General features: G+C 41.3%; 1 protein-coding gene across 1 annotated transcript in view; it reads left to right on the top strand.

Moving 5' to 3' along the window:
- The window catches only part of MRC2 (mannose receptor C-type 2), a 124,590-nt gene that overhangs the window by 77,489 nt on the left and 30,771 nt on the right, over window positions 1–16,330 (top strand). The window contains exons 18-21 of the mRNA XM_081345399.1: window positions 8,309–8,376; window positions 8,494–8,594; window positions 14,349–14,494; window positions 15,000–15,105. Coding sequence (XP_081201525.1) covers window positions 8,309–8,376; window positions 8,494–8,594; window positions 14,349–14,494; window positions 15,000–15,105 — 421 coding nt within the window. The remainder of the gene's footprint in view (window positions 1–8,308; window positions 8,377–8,493; window positions 8,595–14,348; window positions 14,495–14,999; window positions 15,106–16,330) is intronic.

Genomic DNA, 16,330 nt, shown 5'->3' with positions numbered 1-16,330 from the left:
TATTAACTATAATTCGGGCAGTTTGTTTTTGATATAGTGCCCTAATCGGTTGTAAAAAATTTTCCCCAAAATCCATTTTGTCTAAAACTTTCATCAAAAATTGCCAATTCAATTGATCAAAAGCTTTTTCAGCATCTAGAAAGATTAGCGCCGCAGGGATCTGGTTGTTCCTTTCCAAAAACTCTAACACATCAACTATATGCCTCACATTATTTTTCATTTGCCTACCACTAATAAACCCCGTTTGGTCCCCATGAATCACCTGTTGCAGAACCCTCATCAGTCTATTAGCCAACACCTTAGCAAATATCTTGTAATCCGTATTTAAAAGCGATATCGGTCTATAATTTTTAACTTGAGTAGCATCTTGGTCTTCCTTCGGAATCAAGGAAATAAAAGTTGTTCTCCAAGACGGTGGCACCTTTCCCCCCCTCTGGATTGTCTGGAACAGTTCCTTTAACGGTTTCATCATCTCTAATTGTAAATTTTTATAATAAGCCGCAGATAAACCATCCGTACCTGGTGCTTTATCCATCTTCAATTCCTTAATTGCTGTAAAAATTTCTTCTTCTGTAATTAATTGATTAATCCCCTCTTTTTGTACTTGCGTAAGAACCGGGATGCTAGCATTCTCCAAATATATATCAATGTCTTTTTCATTAATCTTCTCCTTAGCATATAATTTAGAATAAAAATCCACAAAAGCATCCTTGATAAGGTCCTGTTGAAACACAACCCTTCCTTTATGCTCAATTTTGTCTATATTAGAAGCCCTTTGCTTTTTCCTCAATCTATAAGCTAACCATCTACCTGGTTTGTTGGCGTTACAAAAGGTATTATGCCTGGCAAACCGCAAATTGGTTGCCACTTGGTCAGCCATTAATTTATCAAATTGTCCTCTTAACAGTTTAATAGCCTCCTTAATCTTCACATCCTCTGAATTCAAAATCAAAGCCTTTTCTTTTTCCTTTATTTCATTCTCCAGTTCTTTCCTCCTAGCTTCCACAGCACGTCTATGTTTATTATTCATATATATCAACACCCCTCTCATATAGGCCTTACTAGTATCCCAAACCATGTCCATAGAGGTACCCTTATTCATATTCATTTCAAAAAAATCCTTCATCCGCTGTTTGCATTCTTCCACATTTCTCTGATTTCTAAACAAATTCTCATTTACACGCCACGAGCGTCTATCTCTATTCTCCTTATCAATCTCTAGCCAAACTGGGCTGTGATCAGAAATAGTTCTTGCACAAATCTTCACCTTCTTAGTCCTTAAAAAAAAATCATTAGTCAGCAAAATAAAATCGATCCTAGAAAAAGATTGATGTCTGTCAGAAAAAAAGTATAATCCTTTTCCTGCAAATGTCTCTCGCGCCAAATATCTCGCAGTTCCAAGTCATCCTTCATTTCAAAAAAGGATTTAGGCAGTCTAGCATGACTTGGGACGCGCTTAAAAGCTCCAGCCTTGTCCATCTGTACATCCAAAACACCATTCCAGTCCCCCATAAAAATAAAAGATTTATAATCCAACTGGGTAAGCTTTGTATGAAGTAAACTAAAAAAGTCAGCTTGGTGTTGATTAGGAGCATATAATCCAACTAAAAGCGTCTTTTTACCTTCTAGCAGCAGCTCTATCATAACGTATCTTCCATGCTTATCTGCTTCAATTAAGTCTGCTGTTAAAGCACTTTTAACATAAACAACCACTCCATTTTTCTTATTCATTGCAGAAGCAACAAATTGCGTACCCAACCTTGAGTTCGATAAATACTTTTGATCCACAACCCTAATATGCGTTTCTTGCAAACATATAACATCTATCTTGAATTGTTTTAAATATTGAAAAACTTTCTTCCTCTTCTGTGGTGAATTTAGTCCATTAACGTTCCAAGTTAAAAATTTAGTTGTCATGCATATCATCCCAAAGCTCTTGAAGCACTGCTTTGATAGGACTATCTGTTTTAGGCCGTGCTCCTCCCACTGCTTGGCTGTAAGTACGTTGTGGAAGTTCCATAGACTTCTGCTGATCTTGTTCTTTTATTTTTTTTGATCGTTTTAAAGCAGCACGCGTCACCCTCTGCTCTCTAGGATCATCCAAAGAAGTTGTAGCTTGATCTCCTCCAGCACCATTCTCCTCTGTCTGTCCATCTTCAGCCTCTTGATGTTCTCCTTCTCCAGATCTCTTTGCAGCTTCCAGAAGTGATAATGGGGTTGCTTTTAAAACATTATTGTAAAAATCACGCGCCTGCATCACAGTAACCAGACGGTACCTTTTACCTTCATGCATCACCATCAACCCAACTGGGATCTCCCATCTGAACCTTATATCTCGTTGCTTGAGCTCTTGCACAAGAAATGTAAAATCCTTCCTTCTCCTTAAAATCTTTGGAGGAATTTCTTTTAGAACCAAAACTTCTTGATCAGCAATCACAACTTTAGAATCATAGGCAGCTTGTATAACTTCATCTCTAATTTCCCTCTTTGCAAAATAAACCACCACATCTCTAGGCAGCTTTCTCTGTCTAGCAATCCATGAATTCACACGAAACACTTTATCCATGCCTCCCTTTATTTCAGATGCTGGCTGATTCAATACCACTTCCAGAGCCTCAGAAATCAGCTGCTTTAGATCTTCCTTAATATTCTCTTTTAAGCCTCTGATTCTAACAGCAAACTGCATCTGGTAATATTGAGCAAGACTCAATTCTCTGTCCATTTTGTCTCTTAAATCTTCATTCTCCAATACTTTTGCTTCTAATATGGCATTCTTTTGAGTCAAATCTTCCACTTTTTCATCCAGATCTTCCACACATTCAGCCACTTTATGCACTGAAGACAAAATGTCTACCTTCATCACACTGAACTTCTGTTCCATCCTCTCTTCCATTCTCTCCTCCAATTTCTCCAATTTCTCCTCTATCTGTGCAAATTTATCACCCATTGATTCCAGAATTACCTGGGCATGTTTTTCAAGAGCATCTTGTAAATCCTTCGGTGTCAATACATCAGGAGGACGCAATGCCTGCAATGATGATTGTTGCACCGGAGAAGTTCCACCACTCCGAAGAGTTTTTGGGGGAGGTTTAGCCGCCATCTTTTACTTTCACTTGTGACGCACTTTCACTTTAAGTTTAAAAAGTCCATCAAGCTCGAGAGTAAAATATAATAATCCTCTTCACCTTTTCCTCTTGTACCGCTCTGCCTGCTCCTTTTATTCCATAGTCCTTCCTTCAGGCAGGGGTGGTCGCAAACGCCTGGCTCTGCTCCAAGAAATCCGGAGCAGAGACGCTGACCAGCTGGGAGCGACCCAGGCTACGGGGGAGTTCAATCCTTCAGCCGCCCAAGCTACAAGCTCAGGCGGCCCCGGAGAACTCGACCCCTACCTGGGGCCTCACCCCCTCCTCTTCTCCCGAGGAGGGGGCTTCAAATTCACCCGAACAGCTGATCGGCGCTGTTTTGGGTGAAAATTACTCAGCTGAGCCGCGGACAAAATGTATGATAAAACTTTTCAATAAAAAAAAAAAAAAAGATTTTCTCAGAATTAATTACACTTAAGTATTAAATCTTTTTCCTCAAGCAACCCCAACAGTTTTACATTTCTCATATCTTAAAAAGAAGAAAAAAGAGAAAAAAGAAGAAAATAATATACCGTATATACTTGAGTATAAGCCGACTCGAGTATAAGCCGAGACCCCCAATTTCACCCCCAAAAACTGGAAAAAGTTATTGACTCGAGTATAAGCCGATCCGCCGTTCTGCACGCCTCCGCCACCGGCGGAGGCTGGATCCGCGCTCTGCAAGCCTTTGCCGCCAGCAGAGGCTCGATCCGCCATTTTGCAAGCCTGAATACACAGGAATACCCTGTGTGGCCGTGGCTCTCGGGGAAGCCCTGGCTGTCCGCTTCCTCGCTCCACGCTGCCATTCGGTGCCCGCGCGTTCCCCGGGCAAATCGCGGCGCCCAGCAGGCGAGGAAACACGCCCGCTCCAGTCGCCCCCCCTTCCTTCAGGAGACGCGAAGCAAGTGACCGCCCGGAGCTTACCGAGGACTTGCGCGCGGCCGAGGCTTCGGTGCTTCCAGGATCGCGCGCACCTCTCCCAAGCCGCCGCCGTCCGGAGACCTGCCGACGTTTGGGGAGGTTTGGGGAGGCGCGCACCTCCCCAAACCTCCCCAAACGTCGGCAGTTCTCCGGACCTCCGCGCCCTGCCTGCCTGCTTCTTTCCGCAGCGGAAAGAAGCAGGCAGGCAGGGCGCGGAGGTCTGGAGACCTGCCGACGTTTGGGGAGGTTTGGGGAGGCGCGCACCTCCCCAAACCTCCCCAAACTTCGGCAGGTCTCCGGACGGCGGTGGCTTGGGAGAGGTGCGCGCGATCCCGGAAGCACCGAAGCCTCGGCCGCGCACAAGTCTTCGGTAAGTTTTTTTGTTGACTGGAGTATAAGCCGAAGTGGAATTTTTCAGCCCAAAAAGTGGGCTGAAAAATTCGGCTTATACTCAAGTATATACGGTACTACTTGAAAAACATATCCCTCTTAAGCTAAAATACATTTATGTCCAAAATTTTTCTATTCTTTTCAACCATGTTCAAATAAATGTTTAGTCTTTAAATATTCCACCTAATAAATCCAATCATCTAATCTTTTGAATCTATTCAGAACATTCTTATCAACTGAGATTTTCTCAAGATCAATTACACTTAAATATCTAAAACCTTTCTCTCATATAAACCATCCCGACATTTTTATATTTCTCATATTATAAAAAAATAAAAAATAAAAAAGTAAATAAAAAATACTATGTTATTTGAGGGGCCTATTTCTCTTAAACTAAAATACATTTATATCCAGAATTTTTCTATTTTTTTAACCATCTTCAAACAAATGTTTAATGTTTAAATATTCCATCTGATTAGGTCCCATCATCCAATTTCTTAATTCTAACTTTAGCCTTTTTTTTTTGCCAAATATCTATCATGCTCCACTGGACAAAAAGTCTTCCCATAGTCTTTAGATGTTGTTGTAAGTAAAAGAAACAAATCCAGTAAAATCCTTTAAAGCCCTACATGGCTTAGGTCCGGGATACTTGCAGGACCATCTGCTGCCGGGAACAAATTCCCATCGTCCAGTACGCTCACACAGAGAAGGCCTCCTCAGGGTACCGTCAGCTAGGCAATGTCGACTGGCGACCCCCAGGGGGAGGGCCTTCTCTGTGGGAGCGCCAGCCCTATGGAATCATCTCCCCCCTGAGCTTCGGATGGCCCAAAACCTACAATCCTTTCGCCGCGGCCTCAAAACACACCTGTTCCACCAGGCTGACCTAGACTGACAGGCATTTTAATTAATTTATATTTAGTATTTTTAATTCATTTTTTAAATTCTCTAATTGTAATTTATTGCACTGATGTTCTCAATTTCATTTTATCTTGATTTCTGTACTTATTATATGTTTTGTTGTTAGCCGCCCTGAGTCCTTCGGGAGATAGGGCGGGATATAAATCCCATCAATAAATAAATAAATAAAATGTTTTTGTGGGAGGGTTTCGCCCCTTCATATTCATTGAAAATCTTTTTTTTTCTTTCTCTCTTAATTTCTCTTATCATTTTTCTCTCTCAAGTTCTTGTAGTTCTCCTGACAGCTCTGTAATCCATTTTGTAAAATCTTTGTTCTTGTCCTCAGACTTATTTTGCAGGTTATCTTTTCCATGTCCAATATTTCCTGCAAGTTTTTCTCTGCCTGGGTTAAATCATAATTCCTTCCATTGTTGAGTTCCATCTTTAAATCTCTTTCCTCTGGTTTATATTCAGTTGTCTGCTTTATCTGATCGCTCTCTATTTTTATTTTCTGAGAATTTTTATTGTTGTAAGGTTAAATTGAAAATATGTTCATTTAAATTTTCAAAGTTGTTTTTAATTTCTTCATGGTTTGAAATCATTGTCATTTGAATTAGTTGCAACATAGCATACATTTCCTTCTGGAAGGTATTTGTTTTTTCTTGATATGTTCTTTCTGCAGGTCTCTGATGTTCCATGATAGCCAAGAATCAAAGTTTTCATTTCTCTGCAAACAGCTTTAAAGTCACAATTCTATAAGTATTTATAATCCAGGAAGGTCAATTTTTTTGCTAAGGTTTATAGTTCTTGCCTTGTAAATAGCCCAAAATGTTTTCTTTTTGTTGCAGCTGTTCTCTGTTTAGTTAAGATGTTGAAGGTCACAAAAACAAGATTACTGGGCTTTCTGTCAGTTCCTGTATTAAAGCAACTACAGTTGTATATTTTCCTCGACCACTAGTTGTCAGCACCAGTTCATTTTTTCAATTTTCAAAACAATTACTTTCTTCTGTTTTCAATAATCTTTTGAAAAGAAAATCTTAACAAATTTCACATTTCAAACCTATCCAGATTTAAGTCTTATATTCATTTCATTTCAATATATTTCTGTCCCCCATAAAAGTTTAATTCACCGCTTCTTTCTGAGGGAGGGTGGGGCAAAGCTCCCCCTCCTTCTCACTTTCGGAGGATTTTGTTTCTTTGTTTTCCCCAGGAAGTAAATTACCAAGTGGAATTGAGAAAATCGATGTTTTTACCCATTGTTTACGGTCACATTGTTTACGATCAAGCTTGAATTAGTGCTTTTTGGCTTCGGCTGCTTGTAGCTTGGGCTAGACTCTGGAATGAAGCTAGCCTTTCTTCTGCTGGTTTCTGGAGGGCTTTCCCCAACCAACTGGATCTACTGCCATCTCTCCATGGTTGACTGGGCACTCCTCCTTCTTTGTCGCCTTTCTGGGGTGACTTCAGGCCCATTTAGGGTCCCCTAGCAGAGAGAAATCAGCCATATGGTGTGAAGCAATGCAATCCCTTGGCTGTCATGCTAACTGCTCAAAACCAGAAGCTGAATTCTATATTTAATTATAGTTGTCTATATAAGTCTATATCTATAAGCAATTTGCTTGTAAGTAGCAAGTATAACACATTTTCAATCTGTTGATTGAAAGAGGCCATACCTTTATCTTTCCAATGGTGAAGTATCAGTCTTAGCCAAGTAAGAGTGTGGAGAATCCATTTACGTCGTCCAAATTCCATGTACTAGATATATAGTTCAAAAGAATATTATCCTGCAAAAATTTTAGTTTTTTTTGCACAACTTTATTTATACAATCCACCACTTTCTTGCCAAACTTGGTAAATAGAAAATATTGTGGACACATATGTTTTAAAGAAACATTATCCTTACTACATCTTCTGTTTTTAACAGTCCTTTTCTATATAAATGTAATGGAGTACAATAAATTTAAGTGTTCAGGGTGTAGTGTATGCATATTTTAATTCAAATACAGCCAGTTGTGATGTTGACTTCTTATTTTAAGTTAAAAGTGTTACAGTACTATATATTCCAGTGCAGTTGGTAAATGAGCATATTTTTTGAATATACTAGTTCTCAGATTCAGTTTCTGGCATTCAGCTGAAGGATTAAGGATTAGTATACACGATTATTTTTATTCTATTTTTAAAAGTACCTACAAACAACATAGCACTAATGAGACCATGCTGTTGGAATGATCCTAATACTAATATAATTTTCCTAATGGAAGGGCCAGGTAACTTTTAGGCATGATCCTATTAAACTGTATACTTTAGCCTACTACACTAGGTGCATATTAGATGGCTTCAACGAAAAACCACCACCATCTTTAGCCAGATCAGTTGGCAAGCTGGCTGAACTGAGCTGAAGTTTTAATTCAAAACATCTGAAGAATGCCAAACTATGGAAGATTGCCAGATATAATATGTTTTTTTAGGTGATGTAAAGTGCTTTTTAAAAAATAAATACTGGGCTAGACAAAACAATTTTTTGATATAAGAGAGCTTGCTGTGTTCAGTTATGATTTCATGTATAGGTAAGTTATATGGGGACTGAAGCCTTACTTAGGATGGATCTGGGTAGATTTGTGTGCATTTGCAGATCAACTTACATTGATATTTTATTCTGCCTTTCTTCAAGAATATACAAGGCAGTATATGTAAGGTTATATAAAAGCATGTTTGATCGTTGAAAATGTAATAGGGAATTAATAACCTTAAAGAGAGATTGGTGGAATTGTGATTGAAGACTGCAGTGTCAACAATTATTTAGTAGTACTTGAGGCATGTTTCATCAAAAACAAGAACAATGAAAGGAGGAGGCCCATGATGGCATATTTAGTCACAACAGGTAATTTGACATTGGAGAGAAATGATTAGTTCTTTTATTCTCATTCTCCCTCTTACTTATGATTATATTTCTAATGCCAATATATACAATCCTTGACCAGTTTTCAAGAGGTCAGGAAGAACACTGGTGGATTGGATTAAACACCTATGAGAACGATGGACGGTTTCGGTGAGTTTTCTGTGTTCCTCATTAACACCTGTCACTGCTCTAGAAATGTTTTTCTTTCTTGGATTCACCTTTGCTTAAAATATGAAAGCCTCCCTCTGTGCCATTTACTTCCTCCAGGTGGTCTGATGGTTCTCTGTTGAATTTCATCTCATGGGCACCTGGTAAACCACGGCTTATTAACAAAGAAAGGAAGTGTGTGTACATGACAGCTAGCAGAGGTTAGTAGTAGATATTCTTTGAATTGCTTGACATTCCCAAATGATAATTGATTTATTTCTTGATTCCCTTTACTGTGTCTTTGATCATTTGGAATATGGCATAACACGGGTCCCCAACCCCCAGGCCACAGCCCACTACTGGGCCTTGAGCCGTTCGGAACTGGGCCATAGAAGCTGTGGGTGAGTGCGCATGCATGACTGTGTATCTCTACTCATACAAGCAGTGGGTGAGTGTGTGTGTGTGTGCTTCATTTGCATGAGCGGTGGGCACGTATGGCTGCCACTTGCACAAATGGAGCTGCACACTGCGCGCTTGCCCACTGCTCGTACGGAAACATCCCCTCTTCCCCCACCCGCCTGTTTGCAAAGTCAGAAAGGTTGGGGAACTCTGGCATAACTCTTGTCATAACCGACAAGATGCTTCCGCCCCAGGCGCCTAATGGACCCTGAGCGGTTTCAGGTGGCGCTTGGGTCCCCGCCTGCCGCCTTCGCTCACAGCCCGGCTGATGCCTTGGTGGAAGCCTGGGAAAGGGCAGCCACGGAGGCACTCGACTGTGTTGTACCCATGCGGCCCCTGACCCAGCGCAGATCCCAGTGGGCTCCGTGGTTTTCCATGGAGCTCCGGGAGATTAAGCGTCGGAGACAGGGCCTAGAGAGCTGTTGGAGATCCAGCCGGTCTGAATCCGACCGGTTGCGACTAAGGTCCTCTACAAGGTCTTATCTCGTGGCGATGAGGGTGGCAAAGCTTTGCTGCCCTCATCACGTCCACAGATAATCGCCTGGCCGCCCTGTTCAGGGTGACCCGCTCCCTCCTCAACCAGGAGGTAAGGGAGGAGCACTTGCAGGGTCGTGCCGAGGAGTTTAGCCAACATCTGGCAGACAAAATCGCTCGGATTCGGGCCAGTCTGGACTCCGACTGGGCAGAGTCTGACGGAGGTGACACGAGCGGTCTTGGTGATGTTATCTGGGAAGAGTTCGACCCTGTGACTCCAGAAGATGTGGACAGGATCATGGGGAGGCTGAGCTCCACCACATGTTTATTGGACCCGTGCCCCTCCTGGGTGGTCTGTGTGGCTCGGGAGGGGATACGAGGCTGGCTCCAGGCAGTGATAACTGCTTCTTTGAGTGAGGGTAGCTTTCCTGCCTCCTTGAAGGAGGTGGTGGTGAGGCCCCTCCTCAAGAAGCCTGCCCTGGACCCGGCTATTTTGAACAACTATCGTCCGGTCTCCAACCTTCGCTTTCTTGCGATGGTTGTTGAGAGCGTGGTGGCGCATCAGCTCCCTCTGTTCCTGGAGGAAGCTGATTATCTGGACCCGTACCAATCGGGCTTTAGGCCCGGGTACAGCACGGAGACGGCATTGGTTGTGCTGGTGAATGATCTCTGGCGGGCTCGGGACAGAGGTTGTTCCTCTGTCCTAGTCCTATTAGACCTCTCAGCGGCTTTCGATACCATTGACCATGGTATCTTACTGCGGCGTCTCAGGGGGTTGGGAGTGGGGGGCACTGTTCTCCAGTGGTTCTCCTCCTATCTCCTGGGACATTTGCAGTCAGTGCTGACAGGAGGGCAGAGGTCGGCCTCGAGGCCTCTCGTTTGTGGAGTTCCTCAGGGGTCGGTCCTCTCACCTTTCCTGTTCAAGCCGCTGGGTGAGATCATTCGTGGTTTTGGAGTGGGGTATCATCAGTATGCTGATGATACCCAGATTTTCATCTCTACCCCAAACCACCCCAGTGATGCCCTCGATGTGATGTCCCGTTGCCTAGAGGCAGTTCGGGTCTGGATGGGGAGGAACAGCCTTCGGCTCAATCCCGACAAGACTGTACATTCCGGCATCTCGGGAAATTCAGTCCATTCCATCTTTAACCATGGGGGGTGAGGTGGTACCCCCCATAGATAGGGCTCGCAACTTGGGTGTCCTCCTGGACTCACAGCTCAGTTTGGAAGACTATGCAGGAGCTGTGACCAGGGGGGCTTTTGTCCAGGTTCGCCTGGTGCGCCAGTTGCGACCCTATCTGGACCGGGATGCCCTGCGTACAGTCACTCATGCGCTCGTGACCTCTCGTATAGACTACTGCAATGCTCTGTACATGGGGCTGCCCTTGAGGACCACTCGGAGGCTTCAGCTTTTGCAGAATGCGAGTTGTGATGGGGGTCTCCCGATACTCCCATGTAACACCTCTTCTCCGTGAGCTGCATTGGCTTCCAGTTGCCCTCCGGGTGAGATTCAAGGTGCTGGTGATGACCTATAAAGCCCTAAATGGCATGGGTCCAGATTACCTACGGGAGCACCTGCTGCCGGCGTCATCTTCCCTTCGTCCTGTGCGCTCCCACAGAGAGGGCCTCCTCAGGGTGCCGTCGGTCAGAGAGTGTCGGCTGGCAGCCCCCAGGGGGAGAGCATTCTCTGTGGGCGCACCAGCCCTTTGGAATCAATTACCGGTTCAGCTCCGGATGGCTCCCGACCTTCGCTCTTTCCGCCGTGATCTGAAAACCTACTTATTTGAACAGGCCGGCCTGGTATAAGAGTTTGGGGTATTTTTAACTATTTATTGTTAGGGCTAAATTAATTTAATCTTACTTTTAACTTTTGTATGTAGTACTTTTATTGCCCTGTACACTGCCCTGAGTCCTTCGGGAGAAGGGCGGTATAGAAATTCAGTTACGGTAAATAAATAAAATAAAATAAAATAAAATAACATACTGCTTTCTTTGTTCCTGGCGCTTTTCCTGAAGTTGGTGTTTGGTGTATGACAAAAAATCATGTCAATAGTCCCATGATGTTTGCAGAAACCAGAATGTGACTCTGGCAGTAGATCCAGCTCCAGATGACTTAGCAGAATTTTTGTAAGGTTTTTTTCTGCAATGAATAGTAGCAAGATTCCTCAGTAATTATCACATACAAAATTGTATAATGTAATAAACATGAAGCAATAAGAGATTATATACTGAAGCTATGGGTTACCAGTTTAACTTTCATCATTATTTGTTTCTGCATTCTATATTTACCTGAGCAAAATTGTGCTACTTTACAGACAACAAGAAGGAATTCATCTGAATGCTATAGAAAGTTTGCTTACAGAACCATAATTTACATTATAGATTCCTATAGCATTTGCAATAGAAAACATGGCTTAACTATTTCAGTCAACTCTAAGCATGGAACCTGCTGTCTGCCAAACAGATGGAAAGATAATAAATTGATCTTGCAAGAAATGTTCTGTAATGTTTAGGAGAATCCAACGTGGTGAAATGTTTATTTGGTTGAAGAATTCAAAATAAGTCTTTAGCATCCATCATTACTGGAAAATTAAGTTGCCAGTCAGTATTCTGCACTTGTCTGTTTATCAATACAAAATTGTGCAAGTGTCCTCAGTTTTCTTCTAAGCCTGGTTATTGTCTGAATAAATAATAGTGTAAAATGCATTAAAATAAAATTGATAAACGTTTTCCAACTAGGTTGATTGGAAGCATATCTTGCAAGGAACTTATTAACAATTAAACACTAAAAAAGCCATCCAGATGTTCCTTCTCTATGAGAACAGCCTCCTACCAGTTTTCACAGGGGATATATGTAAGAGACTGAGAAAGTTTCCTTCTTAAGAACCTGGGAGAAGTTGGATTCAGAAAGCAAAACAAAGCAGCTGCTGAGATTTCTATATCCTATTTCTTAGAACGTAACTTGTTAGAAGAATCTTATTTTCTGTGGAGGTAGTGCCAGTAAGAACTTGTTCTTACTCTTAGTGAGAATATTCTTACTCTAATATTCTTAGCTGGCAAGACCAAATCATTTTCATTTCTATGTGGCAGAAGAAAGCAATCTTCCAGCCAGTTTTAGGGACCTCTATAAGAACTCCTTGTTAAACTCCCCCCCCCTTTTACTCCTGCAGTTCTTTTCATGTTTCCTTTACTTTTCCATTCTGTCTTCCCTATGGATGGCCATGGCCGCAGAAAGTCTCTGGATTACCTTGAGAGAATATTTGAATAGTTGGGGTTGCCGTTCTCAGAGCCTGGTCCTTCAAGAGCAGCCTGGCCAGGTTACAGTATCTCCTGCCCACCGACCAAATAATTCTTCTTCCCATTTGCCCATGGGTGACATGGTGATATGGAAAGCAGCACTGATTTCTTTTATTGTACTACTTCTTCAGATAATGGGGCTAATCTTTAAGCTCTTTCAAGAGCTGAGGAAATCAAGGGGACAGATTATAATGGAGGATTTCCTCAGGAACCACCCTCTATGTGGACATGAATTCTCTCCAAAGGTTTCTGTTTGATGCAGTCTTCCCTCAATTCCTGAAAGCTAATTTTTCACTCCAAAGAAATTGGCTGCATAGATATTCAGGAAAATTAAATGCTATTTTGTCCAACGTCTTATAAATGAATGACATGATGGGTGTGTGTGTCAAGAATTTTTTGACACATCCAGCTGCAGATATCCCTTTCTTAGATGCAGTGAACATGAGTCATCATGGCAAAGTCAGTTTTACCAGGTGCAGAGAGAAAGGGTCTTCCATTGCAGTTAACTAATATTAGCCTATAAACCATCTCCAAGACTTTAAAGGTTCTGCCAGTATAGGTAATCCTCTATTTGCAATAGTTCATTTAGTGACTGTTCAAAGTTACAATGGCACTGAAAAAGTGACTTATGGCCGTTTTTCACACTTAGAACCATTGCAGCATCCCCCATGGTCATGTGATCAGAATCCAAAGTTTTGGCAAATGGTTCATATTTATGACGGTTGCAGTGTCATGTGATAAGTTTTTGAGACCTTCTGATGAGCAAAGTCAATGGAGAATCCAGTTTCACTTAACAACCATGTTACTAACTGAACAAATGCAATGATTCACTTTACAACTGTGGCAAGAAAAGTCGTAAAATGGGGCAAACTCACTTAACAATGTTTTACTTAGCAACACAAATTTTGGGCTCAGTTGTGGTCATAATTCAAGGACTACCTGTACTTGCCCAATTCATCTCCCTGATTTCATGGACTGATGAGTTCAACGAATGATGAAATCATCCCCATAATAGATATAAATGATGGAACTTATTTCATTCATTCCTCTCCTATCCCCACACTCTAGGTACTGTTGAATTATTTATATAATGCTTCAACATGGATGACCTCCTTTGTTATGAACATTTCTGAAATTCTTGCAAAACTGCAGTTTCTATCTCATTCTTTCCAGATAGGAGTTTTTTTTTCCCTATAAAAAACGGCTGCAATTTCAACAAATGTAAAGAAAAAAAAAGATTTTCTTTTTTAAAAAATCCCATGATAGAAAGCTTGAAGTCTTTTTTCCCCTTGTTTTTTTCCAATTAGCCACGTGCCAAAATTGGTACCCTTATCTACCATGGAGAAACTTTGTGCGATGCACCAAGCTCATTAGAAATGTTTGTAGTGGTTGACTTCTTTTTTGTCTTTGTTCTTATTTCCTTGCTATTAAAGCATTATAGTTTCTTCTCTCCCCTCTTTCCATTCTCTTTTTAACAATTGGGATGCAATTAACCATTAATATGGAAATGTGTGTAAAGTTCCTTTCATTTATATTTTATTTTAGTGATGTGGGTCTACATGGCTTTTCAGACATAGCAGGTAAGAGAGGAAATATCCTAAGTTTCATATTTTGAGTTTTTCTCTGCCAGAATTTTAATACAAAGCCTTGGCAGCATTCATTAGTACAGCATTTTCTTTGAGAGGGCCACTGTGTTCTGGCATCCCTTAGATGAAGCTCATCACCATCTTTTTCATCCTCTGCAGAGGACTGGGGTGACCAGAGATGCCTCACTGCTCTGCCTTATGTTTGCAAGCGTGCCAACACCACCACTGTGCAGCCTTCCTTGCCGTCGCTACCTGTACCAACTCCTGGTAGCTGTCCCCAAGGGTGGCATGCCTTTATTAATAAGGTACTTAGGCCACACTATTATAATTCATTAATGGGAACAATTTGAGAGGAATATATGTATGTGTGTCTTCTTTAAACTACCGGTATATATGTGAGAAGAAAAATAAGTTCTGTGGAGAATACTAAAACTGATTTCTTCACAAATATCCCTATTCCTGCCATCAGAACAGTTTCCAGAAAGTCTGAGTACAGTTGCCCTTTCCCTACTTAATGATTAGAATATAAGAATAAATGAGTCAAGGAGCTAGTGCAGTAAAATGGTAAACTATGGTTGATGAAACTTTTGACTGAAATCCTAGTATGGTTCACTTGACATCAGCCATTACTAGTTGGTCTATACTACCTCATTAGATTCTTGCAAGAAGAAAAAGTGTACTTTTGAGGAATTTTAGAGAAAGAGAGGAATAATAAGAGGAGCAATAGTGAATTACTGTAAACAAATCTGAACCAAAAAGATTCTTCCACATCCTGTTTTTTTTTTCTTTGTTGTGAAATACCATGTATAGTGCTTTAGGATCTACAGTCAAGAAAAAGTGACATGGATGGAGGCAAAGCGGAAATGTGAAATTCAGGGAGGTATATTGGCTACTATTTCGAACCATCTTGAGCAAGGTAGGTTTTATCCAAGGGTGTTTGAGTACATGTACATGAAGAGATGTTTGCTCTGCCTCTGAAAAGTAGACAGGTTTTGGTCCCAGAATAGATAGGAAAGTTCCTCAAGAGAAAATCCTTTTGATAAGGGACAATGGCATTTTTGTTGGGAAAATTCACTTAATGTATCTGTGGGGAGGGTGTGGGGAGGCAAATAGTGTAACTAGTGTGGTGACCTCACAATGCAGGTTCTTTTGTATATGAGTTGAGAAGTTACATGCACATACTAAAAGGGGGGACTTGTGTTGCAACTACACAATGCTGCCTCTACAAGAAAGTAAACACAGGGTCAGTCATACAGCACTCAGATGTCTATACACCAACACACAGGAGAAATAAACAAGGTGAACTAGAAATTTAGGTAAATGAGGGCAGATATGTTATTGTTGCCGTTATGGAAACTTAGCAGGATAAAACCCACAAATGGAACACACAGCTAGAGGGATTTAAATTATTGAAAAAAAGCAGACCAAATAAAAGAGGAGGTGAAGTAGCTCTATATAGGAAATAACTACATCTCTACAGAAATAGAGCACAACAATGATGAAAATTGTCTTGAATGCATTGAGTGGGTCAATATAAAAGGGGAAACAATGACATTTCCCTAGGTGTATACTACAAGCCACCCAACCAAACAAACAGAGGAAATAGATAAAAGTTTTTGCTCTTCAACTAACTAAGATATGTAGCAAGCATATCACAATAGTAATGGGGGAGTTTAATTACCCTGACATCAACTGGGAGACAAACTCTGCACCAAGTGGAAAATCAAACAGATTCCTGACAAACCTAGCAGACAAATTTGTCTGCCAAAAAGTAGAGAAGGGAACTAGGGGATTAGCCATATAGACCTAATTCTCACAAACAGAGATGAAATGATAGGTGTTGAAGCCACAGGAACCTTGGGGGGGAGTGATCATGCAATATTGGAATTCAACATTATGAAAGCACAAGCAAAAGAACACAGTCAAATTAGAGTCTTGGACTTTAAGAGAGCTAATTTCAATAAACTTAGTGAGAGCTTGGGAAGGATTCCATGGATGAGAATCCTCAAGGGGCAAACAACTGAAGAAGCTTGGGAAATTTTGAAAAGTGAGATAATAAAAGCCCAGTCTAGCACAATACCAACAAAGAAGAAAAATAACAGCTCTCAAAAGAAACCAGCATGGCTGCATAAAGAACTCTT

The sequence above is a fragment of the Vipera berus genome, assembly GCF_964194415.1.
Source record: "Vipera berus genome assembly, chromosome: Z".
Lineage (NCBI taxonomy): Eukaryota > Metazoa > Chordata > Lepidosauria > Squamata > Viperidae > Vipera > Vipera berus.
This window is presented reverse-complemented; position numbering and strand designations above follow the sequence as displayed.